This window comes from Giraffa tippelskirchi, chromosome 12, assembly GCF_054371585.1.
Source record: "Giraffa tippelskirchi isolate mGirTip1 chromosome 12, T2T-mGirTip1v1.2.pri, whole genome shotgun sequence".
NCBI lineage: Eukaryota > Metazoa > Chordata > Mammalia > Artiodactyla > Giraffidae > Giraffa > Giraffa tippelskirchi.
In genome coordinates, this window is record NC_137286.1 from 49264062 (window position 1) to 49276217 (window position 12156).

At 43.9% G+C, this 12156-nt stretch overlaps 1 protein-coding gene across 5 annotated transcripts in view; it reads right to left on the reverse strand.

The window, feature by feature from the left end:
- The window catches only part of AGBL1 (AGBL carboxypeptidase 1), an 867141-nt gene that overhangs the window by 302692 nt on the left and 552293 nt on the right, over positions 1-12156 (reverse strand). Inside the window, exon 22 of one of the 5 annotated variants that reach the window (XM_081550443.1) lies at positions 5756-5791. The exons of the other annotated variants lie outside the window; for them this stretch is intronic. Within the exon in view, the coding sequence (XP_081406569.1) occupies positions 5756-5791 (36 nt within the window). The remainder of the gene's footprint in view (positions 1-5755; positions 5792-12156) is intronic. 5 annotated transcript variants of the gene reach the window in all.

The window sequence follows — 12156 nt, forward strand, 5'->3', positions numbered from 1 at the left end:
GAGTTCATACCTTGGTGTCTCTCACATCTCATTTTCACTCCCACTGCCACCAAATTAGTTCAAACCCTGCTTATCTCTAACAATACTTATTTCACTGAACATTTATCTGGCCTCTTCATCTCCTGCCTCCAGAATACATCCAATATCGTACAACAGACAAAGAAGTTTTTACAGAAATTACATCACTAGCTTGCTGCAAAATTCTATTTGGGTCCTCCTCGCTCACCAAGCTCCAAATTGTGTGTGTTTTTTTTTTTTAATAAATTTATTTATTTTAGTTCATACAAATTGTGTTTTAAGAAGACCGTCTACAATATGATTGCAATTACCTCTCCCAGGTCTATGTGCCCCATAACTTCAATAAAAAAGACCACCAACAAACTTTTCCAAATGAAAGCCTTCTTTTTTTTTTTTAATAAATTTATTTATTTTAGTTGGGGGCTAATTACTTTACAATATTGTAGTAGTTTTTGCCATACATTGACATGAATCAGCCATGGGTTTACATGTGTTCCCCTTCCTGGACCCCCCTCCCACCTCCCTCCCCATCCCATCTTTCTGGGGAAAGCCTTCTTTAAACTTCCGTTCATGGATTTCTTTCTTTCAATTAGCTGAAAGAAAGCCAACTGAAACCTGCTCTGTCTTGACACCTGCTCTATCTTGTGTGGGGGGGCGCACGTGCTCAGTCGCGTGCGACCCCACAGACTCTAGCCCACCAGGCTCCTTTGTCCATGGGATCCTCCCAGCATGAGTACTGAAGTGGGTTGCCATTTCCTTCTCCAGAGGATCTTCCAAACCCAGGGATTAAACTCAAGTCTCCTGCACTGCAGGCAGATTCTCTTACTGCTAAGCCACTGCTAAGCCCTGCACTACTGTACTCTCCTTTAAAGTCCAGCTGAAATAACTAACACCTTCTGCATGGCTCGGACCGAGTTCCACCAGTGGATGAGGTTTCCTTCTCAGGTAAATTCCCCCAGTGCCTGCTCGTTCTTCCCCAGCCCTTTGTTATTCTCCTTTGCATCTGGACACTGATGTGCCTGGAATCACTTGCCCGCAAGAGATGCATGTCTTCTGCTACCCTAACCAGCCATTTTCTCAGGAGAGAAATTCATTAAATATTGATGGAATGTAATTGAAATTAGTTTCCTTTCTCCTGTTTCTTCTTTACACACATGGATGCATAATTCTGTTTTGTTCTTAACATTTGATTCATAAATCAAATTTAGCTTCTACCCCAAAGATTCAGAATTTACCTTTTACAGAGTCTAATTCAAATTTATCCTCTGTGTCATTTATCTGATCGTGTGTTACACCAGTTTCCCAGAACTTATAAGAGGTTTTGGTATGGTTTGTCAATTAATATCTCAATTATGATGGAATTAGTCTGGGCTTCTCTGGTAGCTCAGACAGTAAAGAATCTGCCTGCAGTGCAGGAGACCCAGGTTCAATCCCTGGGTCGGGAAGATCCCCTGGAGAAGGAAATAGCAACCTTCTCCAGTATTATTGCCTGGAAAATCCCATGGGCAGAGGAGCCTGGTGGGTGACAGTCTATGGGGTCGCCAAGAGTCAGACACCAATGAGCGACTTTAATCTGCATAAAACGTCTCTATTATCTGACCGTTCCATTACCTTTTTCTAGTCTCTCAGAAATTCAGTTTCTGCGTCTATACAAAGGGGCTAGGCTAATTCTTCTTACTTTAGAGGCTATCCAGGCCAAATAAGGGACTTTCCTGGTGGTCCAGTGGTTAAGAATCCACCTGCCAATGCTGAGGACATGGGTTCGATCCCTGGTCCAGGAGGATCCCACATGCCAGGGAGCAACTAAGACATTAAGCCACAACTACTGAGCCTGCGTGCCCTAGAGCCTGTGCTCTGCAACAAGAGAATCCGTGGCAGTGAGACGCCCTCACACCACAAGTAGACAGGAGACCCCGTTCACCGCAAGTAGAGAAAAGCTGCACACAGCAACAGAGACCCAAAACAGCCAGAAATAATTTTTAAAAGGCCAAATAAGACAACAAAATTGAAACATGTAATGATGGGACAAATGCCAGATCACTCTCTAATGCTTTGGAAGTGAAAAGATGTGCTTTCATTTTACAGATAAAGAAACCAAGGCCTAGCTCAGCGATCAACAGCTTGAAGGAAGTTGAATCAACACCAAAATCATTGTCGTTTGACTGCCTGGCAAGCTCTTCTTCAGGTAAATCATGAATATCCCTCCCAGGGGCAACCTGGGTCTGATTAACTGAAAGCCTAGGAGGGAGCCAATCTTGAGCAGGGCTACGTCTGTTCCCAGCCCCTCACCCCACCCATGGGGGCAGCCAGAATTTAGATCCCCTCCTCTTGTTACACAGGGAACCTCTCAAGGTCTGGGGAGCAATTTTGGAGCCATTCTGGCAGGGCCCTGGCAGAGGCAACATTCTGCATGATTTCTGCAGCAGCAGCCAGCTGACTCAGGGCTGACTCACGTAGCCACATGGGCAAGAGTGGGGGCTACCAGCAGCTGCTGTCTGACCTTTCAGACCTTCTCTCCTGAGTGTGTCTGGGAGTCTCTGGGGCAGTTGTGACACCCTGTGGCCAGGTTGGCTCATCACAGCAGAGTGTCCCTTAGTAAAACCAAGAGTGTGTGGGAACAGATGTAGGTGGAAAGAGAGCTGTATGCCTGAATTTGTGGAACATTCCTGGTGGCTCAGTGGTAAAGAATTCACCTCCCATGCTGGGGACACAGGACACCCAGGTTAGATCTCTGGGTTGAGAAGATCCCCTGAAGGTGGGCATTGCAACCCACTAAAGTATTCTTGCCTGGAAAAATCCCATGGGCAGAGGAGCCTGGCAGGCTACGGTCCATGGAGTCACAAAGAGTTGGACACGACTGAGTGACTGACGTGTACACGTGGGACATTTGGCATCCTGACTTCAGCTCATGCCCAGTATTTCTCCAATGCCCACACCCACTTACACTCCAAATAAGTCTTTTGGCCTTTTGGAGTTAATCCTGAATGCCCCTGAGAGAGAGGAGGTTAAAAGAACTGAAGAGATGAAAACCACAGGAAATGACTCAGGGTCAGCACTTAATATCTAAGAGGGCTGGGACCATGTCTTTCTCTTCGTAGCTCTCTACCTACCCTAGCAAGCTTGCTGTATACTATAGGTGCTCTATAAATGTTACTGAATGTTGAATGTGTCCTTGCACACAGCTTGATCAAAGGCTGATAACTGCCACACACTGTGTAGCATTAAATCTGACCGATCAATATAAATTAACCTCATAATTTTAACATACAATTTCAGTTTGACTTGCTTTTGCTCTGTACTCAGTCTCCAACAGGAAGAAGGAGGAACCTCACCTCTCAATGCCTTCCTAGACAAGTTTAGAAGACAGGATTGCACCAGTGTTCACTGATGTAGGAAAATCCATCAGACCGCAAGCAGACAATGCTATTCACTGTTTCAGTACAGTACCTGGGTGCTTTGCTTAATTTGCCCTGCCTCTGTTCAGCTTTCCTTCACTCTCTCTCCTTCCTCCTAATACTCACAGCCTCTTTTCTTTCCCTTTTGGAAAGGTCCTGACTTTGCCTTTTATCTTCACACATGCTTTTATCTTTTGAGAAAGTATTTTTTATTACATAATTGAGCACCACAGGACATGAAACAGGAATGGGATTAAATCTAACTCTGGCCTCATCTAGGTGAAGCTACATGACAGATCACAATAGAGTGTAGCTGTAGGTGAAGAGGCACAACAGCTCCCAGCATAAGAAAACTCACATAACAGGATTTGTAATTTTGTGAAATTATTTAGAAAGGTACTATCATGTTACTTGCACTGGAGGAACTGACCACCTGAAAAGCATCTTTGGTTTCTCAAAGTGTCTCATAGTAACATCAGGTTAAAATACAATGAAAAGGACTTCCCTGAGATCCAGTGGTAAAGAATCCACTTGCCAACGCAGGGGACACAGGTCTGATCCTAGGTAGGGGAAGATCCCACATGCCTTGGGACAGCTAAGTCTGTGCACCACAGCTACTGAATCTCCTGCCCTAGAACCCATGCTCTGCAACAAGAGAAGCCACTGCAATGAGAAGCATGTGAACTGCAACGAGAGAGTAGCCCCCGCTCATTGCAACCAGAGAAAGCCCATGCACAGCAATAAAGACCCAATACAGCCAAAAAGAAATAAGTATATAAATAAATAAGTATTAAAAAAAATGAAATGAAAAGAGTGAGAACAAGTATCCAGAGATGGTGTGGCCCCGTGTCGGGAGAACCAGCTGTTGGTTTCTGTCCACACTGCCGGTGGCCTTTCCAAGTTGCAGCCAGTGGTTGCTGTTGTCCTTGGACACTGCTGCCACCAGTCACACTGGATCTTACCCAGCACCTGTGACAGGCACAATCTCAACTGTGGTCTACTGGGCTCCATACAGTGTGCCTCCTCAAAATCTATCCAGCGTCCCACTCTGTTAGACGTCCTGGCTTTCTGCTTCCTGCATCTGTCTGGGGGCCTTTGCACTTGCTGTCCCCTCTGGCAGAATGTGTGTCCTTCAGCCCCTTGCATTGAGTGGCCCTTTGCTTCATTCAGAACTTGCCTTCATTGTTACATTTTCAAAACTCACCCTCCCCGCTGCCCTCTATCATGCTCCATCCCACTGTCCTACTTAATTGTGCCTATTTTTTTTATAGCGACCTATAAAAAAATATGTATTTAGTGTGTTATTCTTAATTATCTTTCTTTCCATGATGCCTGGACTCTGATCTCCTTTAATCAGTGCCTAATACTTAATAAAAGTTCAAGCGTTAGTTACTCAGTCCTGTCCCACTCTTCCTGACCCCATGGACTGCAGCCCACCAGACTCCTCTATCCATGGAATTCTCTAGCAGGAATAGTAGAGTGGATTGCCATTTCCTCCTACAGGGGATCTTCCCGAACCAGGGATTAAACTTGGGTCTCCTGAATTACAGGCAGATATTTTACCATCTGAGCCACCAGGGAATCCCTCAGTAATTAATAGGTGTTCAATAAATACATATTCTGAAGGAATTAGGCCTGTCTGGCTTTTTCCTGCACCCCTTCTTCTCCAAAATCTCCAACTTTGTCCTGCAGTTGAATTATTAGAGGGAAAACTTATTTCTCAATTTCTTATAGAAATACAGCACTAGATCTGGGACAACTAACTTTTCGATCTGTAAATTATATCACATTTGTTTTCCAATGTGCCATACCAAAAGAGCCACCGGACTTTTGGAGAAGGGAATTGATATTTACTGATGACTTAGTACATGCCCCTGTCAACTGCTAATCGGCACTTGCATAAGGATGATTGCACAGCTGCTGATTTTCAATACCTCCTGAGAGGAGCTCAGGGTGGAGAGCAGAAACGAGGCACTCTGTGCCCAGGGAAAAACTGGCAGGACAGGTCTTCAGACAGTTAGATATTCTCAGGAGCCAATTTATGAGCCCAAACATTATATCTTCCCATACCTACAAGGGGAGAAGGAACTGGCAACCCGCTCCAGGATTCTTGCCTGGAGAATCCCAGAGACAGAGGAGCCTGGTGGGCTGCCCAGAGTTGGACACGACTAAAGCGACTTAGCAGCAGCAGCAGCAGCATAGCTACAAAAGCACTAAGTCCTTCCTGGTGACCACTGTTCCTTGTGACTAGAAAGGCTTCATGAGACTAGTAGAAAACTTCTGGGAAAATACGTGCTTGATTGCATGTATTCCTCCTTCAACAAAATCACATGAACGCTGACCTTTCTGCCTTGCCTCTCTGGAGCAGTCTCTCAGAGCTATCTGAGGTGCTGCCTCCCAGGCTGCAGTCCTCATTTTGCCCCAAATAAAACTTAACTTACCACTCTCGCACTCTGCATGTTTTAAGTCAACATCCTCTATAATATTAAGGGGATTTCCAAACATTTTGTGATTTACTTCCCTCAACAACTACTCTCACTGGCAATATTATCCAAATTTTACAGCTGAGGAAACAGACTTAAAACTGTCTGAGATTTAAAATTTTGACTAAGATTATAGTGGGGTGAATAGTGTCCCCTAAAATGATATCTCCAAGTTCTAAGCACAGATACCTGTGAGCATAATCTTATTTGGAAGTAGAATCCTGACAGATGTAATTAAAGCAACCTTTTTATTATTTTTGACCACACCATGTGGCATGTAGGATCTTAGTTTCCTGACCGGGAATTGAACCCATAGCCCCTGCATTGGAAGCATAGCATCTTAACCACTGGACTGTCCAGGAGGTCCCTGAAGTGAATCTTAAGATGCTCTCATGCTGGATTTAGGGTGGGCTGTAAATCCAATGACTGACATTCTTATAGTAAGAAGAGAGGACACAGAGACACAGCCATGAAAAGATGAAGGTAGAGACTGGAGTGATACATCTACAAGCCAAAAAAGGCTAAGGATTGCTGGCCGCCACCAGAAGCTGGAAGAGAAGCTTGTGACAGGTTTCCCCTTCTGGACTTCAGAAGGAACCAGTCCTTGGCATTGAACTATACTCCAGAACCATTAGAGAGTACATCACTGTCATCGTGGGACCAGACAGGACCCTATGCAGCCTTGTAGGGGCTGGGCTTGGACTTGCCTTTCCCCATATCCTATGTTTTAGCTCCTCCCTGAAGTACCTAGATAATAGTATTTGATGCAAATTTTCAGAGTTGTTTCCCAAATGTGAAAAGCCCCCACCAAGTGGAATATTAACTATTTGAGGGTCACAAGCACAAGTCCTAGGCCTCCTGGAGCCTAAGGACTGATCATGTTCACCCCTGTAACCTCACCCTGTGTCCTTACCATCAGCCAGAGACTTGTGCACAAGCTGATCACAGACTCTGCGATCCCCTCTCCCCCACCTAGCTTTTAAAAATGCTTTACTGAAACCCTTCAGGGAACTCAGAGTTTTGGGTCATGAGCCATCTGTGTCCTTTCACAGCCCTGCAAAAAAAAACTTTCTCAGCTCCAAACTGAGACATTTTGGTCTCACTGTGTGTTGGACACACAAACTTGCATTAACGATTTTAAGCCATCCTGTTTGTGGTCATTTGTAACCTACTTAACTAACACATCTGGGTTTCCCAGAAGGCCCAGAGCTAAAGAATCTGCCTGCCGATGCAGGATACGCAGGAGAGGTAGGTTTGATCCCTGGATTGGGAAGACACCCTGGAGGAGGAAATGGCAAACCGTTTCAGTATTCTTGCCTGGGAAATCGCATGGACAGAGGAGCCTGGCGGGCTACAATCCATGGGTTCACAGAGAGTCAGACACAGCAACTGAATACGAAATAAATAGCTAATACAAAACCCTGGGCAGTAAGTGGTAGAGCAAGGATTTGAACCTGGATTGTTGAATCCTAACACTGCACTTGCCGCACCATTCCAGGTGACTTCCCCAAATTTTACAGCAGAGAGTCATCCTTGTTCAACACCGTATTAGAATATAGAAAGATTTAACAGCAGAACTGCATCACCAAATAAAATCTGCAAGGATGGTTGTTACCTTTGGTTGTATTGTCATTTATATTCATGCCCAGACATGCAAAGGAAGACCTCACAGGAAGGAAAAGTCTCAGGTGATTCCAAACCAAAAGGGTTGCAAATGTCAGGGAAAGAAGAGGAGACAGGCAGGGAGCATAGCAGCAATAGCAATGAGAGAGCAGAGTATTACAAAGGGAGACTTAACTGGAGGGAAAGAGCAGCCGCTCCCTTTGAAGAGAAATATTCAAAGCACAGAGCAAACTTGAAAAAGAATGGTGAAAAGAGACATGCAGGCAGCAACTGGGATTTAGACCCGTCATGCGATGCTGTAGCGGGGAAGGCAACAAAAGAGCCAACATTTCGAAGTTCAGTTTCAGAGGTGGAAAAATCACACAGCTGGCAGGTTGCAAAGTCCCTTTTTATGAGGATCTTATGAGAGGATAGATCATTTTCTAGGATGTGGAAATGCACCAGCTCTGGGTAGGAAACCGATGAAAGGGTTAAACAGCAGGGATGCCTGCAGAGGATGGATGGGAAAGAGGAAAAGCAATAAATATGTGCACTTGAGGAGGTGATAATTGAGGTCACCAGGAAAGCTGTGGGAGGAGGGCTGGGGTTGGGTGGGGGGAGGTGGCAGCCTAGAGGCAAGGGTGGAATTGCTTAGAACATCATAAGAGAGTCAGTTGGTAAGTGAGAAAAAAACACAGAGGGGCCTCAGTGCAAACTCCCTGACAGCCTGAACTTTACTGTGTCTCCCCTTAAGTCAGATTTCAAGTGACCTTTAGCCTTTTCACAGGTGATGTCATTGCCTTTTTGGAGAGGTGCTCTACAAATGTAATCATGTAAGTCTGAGTCCTAACCGAGTGTGAGAAAATAAACACTTCCCATCATTGTCCTGCCCTGATGCTCAAGAGACAGACAGTATGTGACCTCATGACCTTTCTCTTCATCTTCTATTGATGGGAATTGTACCTGACACCACCAATTTGGTGTCCCTTTTTCCATCGGGGAAATTCACAAATAAGGGGTACTACTGGAGACTGCACTGTTTTAATCAAAACATGCTGAGGTCAGTAGTGACTCAGCTTGTCTGGAAGAACAGTTATGTGGCCAAGACAGGTGGTGAGCCTGGAAAACCCTCGATAGTGAAAGACTAGGTTCTGATCAAAGAAATGTGATTTAACTCTATAGGGAAATATCGAGAAGACCCTTGTAGAAACCAAGCGTTTTCACATTTTCTCTCTATGTGCATCTGTGCCTTCGTCTCAGTTGCTTTGCACGTGTGGCAACTGCCATCTGAATTGTCCTCCCTGCTCCATTTGTCAAAGACCTGATCACATATAATATAAGGCTTAATCCAAATGTCCCTTCTGCTGAGAAACCTTCCTTGATTTTCAGGTCAGCAGTAAGCTCTCTCTCCTCTCGGTACTATACTGGTACTTGTCACAATCTGATCTCATTCTTCTAGCTGCTGTGGCCCAGGATCTGGGAGTCAGAGGTCAAAAGGATGAGACCCACACCTCTGCTCACCCTCATAGCTCAGCCCACCCCATAGGACCAGCTTTAACAGCAGAGTCTAATTACCTATAAATAGAAAAGACACTGACAATGATTTTTCTCCTGGCTGTGAATTAGCTAAAAAGGTCACCCAAAAATGTGACTTTTCTCCCCAAGGACCAGTGATATCAAAAGCTAATGAAATCTCAACTTTATCATTTTCCACTGAACTTTTCATTCTGTTGTAGGATATTAAAAGAGAAGCAAGGAGAAAGGGGAAAACTGGAAGTCAAGAGTTAGATCTTCAGAGGCTCTTCTCTTTGCAGGTGATCTTTGATATTTGGCCAGACACAAAATACAGTGGGCTCTCTATAAATGGAAGACATTGTAGGTTTGGTGAAGACAGATGTCACATCTATTTTAAAAGCTGTACTGAGTACCTGCTATGAACCTGACACTATGCATGTGTGCATGCTAAGCTGCTTTAGTCACGTTCGACTCTGTGTGACCCTATGGGCTGTAGCCCACCAGGCTTCTCTGTCCACGGAATTCTCTAGGCAATGATACTGGAGTGGGTTGCCATGCCCTCCTCCAGGGGATCTTCCCGACCCAGAGAACGAAACTGCGTCCCCTGCAGCTTCTGCATTGCAGGCAGATTCTTCACCGCTGAGCCACAGGTAAGCCCATCTGACACTATAGCTGATAATAAATATCTCTTGGTTGTGGGGATAGGCTCTGCACTCTAGTATTCTTGGGCTTCCTTGGTGGCTCAGATGGTAAAGAATCTCCCTTCAGTGTGGGATACCTGAGTTCGATCCCTGGGTCAGGAAGATCTGTTGGAGGAGGGCATGGCAACCCACTCCAGCATTCCTGCCTGGAGAATCCCCATGGACAGAAGAGCCTGGTGGGCTGCAGTCCACGGGGTCGCAGAGAGTGAGACACGACTGAGCAACTGCACTTGGTCGTAGCATGGTTTCTTGCTTATGGTAGCATTCAATATATACGAGCCTTGTGATGAATTAATGAATGAATGAAGAGTTCTGAACCAGATCGTTGTATTCCCTGGCCACAGATACCTGGGTATGGAGGTATGTATATAGACCCAGATACCACAGTCACAAAGGCCTGCAAAATTTTTTACTCTTAAAGTCATATTTTTATTCTTCTAGGCTCTAAATGGTTATTAATGACATTTACTGTCTGCATCTGTTCTTAGGTCTGAGGGAAGGAGCAATTATAAAATAAGGGCAAGGGCAAGGGTTATAGCCCAAACGAAAGGGTTAATATGTCAGGAGTTAGTGAGGGCTTCCCTGGTGGTTCAGATGCTAAAGAATCTGCCTGCAATGCAGGAGACCGGGGTTTGATTCCTGGGTTGGGAGGATCCCCTGGGGAAGGAAATGGCAAGTCACTCCAGTAATCTTGCCTGGAGAATCCCACGGACAGAGGAGCCTGCTGGGCAACAGTCCGTGGCGTTGCAGAGAGTCAGACATGACTGAGTGACTAACACTTTCACTTTTTTCTTAGTGCAGGATGCAATAGGATCCATGGAGAACAAAATAAGAACTCAGAATAAACTCCAAACTCTTTCCCAGATGTTACAGTAGATTAAGATGGGATCCACTTTCCTGTTTTCTGATCAAGGATGGGTATTCAGTATCCAATACACCTGAATGTATTCTTATACCACACTCTTTGGCTTAGTGGTTCTCAAATGTCAGGTATGTAAGAATAATTAGTAGTATTCATGCTACAGAATTACCATTCATTTACATAGCAGTTACTCAATGCCAGGCTTTTGGGAAAGACAGTTAAAATATAGATTCCCTGGCTCTATCCCTAAGGATTTACAGAACACTCTGTAGTTCTGGAGCTGGAGCTCAAAAATGTATTTTTAATAAAAGATGCAAGTGATTCTGATGAGGGTGGTCCTGGAACCACACCTGGAGGAAGATGTTTTAGCTCCATTTGTTTCATGACCTTAATCGATCTGTCCATGTCATTTTAAATTCAATGAATCATATTCCCACAGTGGGAAAGGGTCTTTTAAATCACCATAGCCTAATCCTAACGGTTTACAAATGAGAAAACCATGGTGCAGTTTGTTATTCTTAACCTAAATTGCAGTTATTTAAAGGCAAGACTATCCTATATATATATATATGTATATATATATATAGGCTTTTTAATTTAAATTCTTTTCTCTGGCATCAAAATTAGCCTCTTGCACTGTTTGAAATTTTAGAGTAATTTTTTGGTTCATAATTTGCTTCCCTGATTGAACATTCTATCAGGACTTCAGTTTCCAAAATGTGCAGAGGGAGGCTAAGTCTTAGGTGGGAGTATCCTGTAGGTGAGTTCTGTTTCATCAATTTCTGCCTTTGTGATACTTGTTCCCTCTTTGAATTGCATCTTCAGAATGAGGATTAAAAAGGCCTACCTCTCAGAAATATTATGATTAAATAAAAATTTTAAAAATATTTGACCCATAGGAAAGGGAAAGTGTCAGTCTCTCAGTAGTGTCTAAGTCTTTGTGACCTCATGTACTCGAGCCCACCAGGTTCCTCTGTCCATGGAATTCTCCAGGCAAGAATAGTGAATCGGGTTGCCATTCCCTTCTCCAGGAGATTGTCCTGACCCAAGGATTGAACCTCAATAAATATAAGGTCCACTACTATCGTATCATCATGGAGCCACAGCAATAACATGATTTAGTAAGTGGCAAAACAACACTTTACTATCAAAGTTCTATTGCTAAAGCACTTGCACTGAGACAATAAATTAATTTCTTTCACAACCTTCCCTTCCCTCTTTCTCTCTCCTCCCACCCTGCCTCACACTCACCTGTGTGTGACATAAAGCTGAACCATACACAACCGATGCTATCAACTATTTTCAATGTATGACAACAGCATAGATTCCATACAGTTTCACATTATATATAAGTGAAATATATGCATTTCACTTATATATAAATACATATATTTCACATATATATATATAGTATATAAGCTAGATACAGTTTCACTTAATATATAAAATATATATGGCTATGATTTCAATGACATCATATTCTCATCCACCCCACTAAAATTTTACAATACTAGCTGAAGCTCCAGTTGTCAGATTTTATCATAAATTATAAGGCATCGTCACTTATACAATTAGTTAGT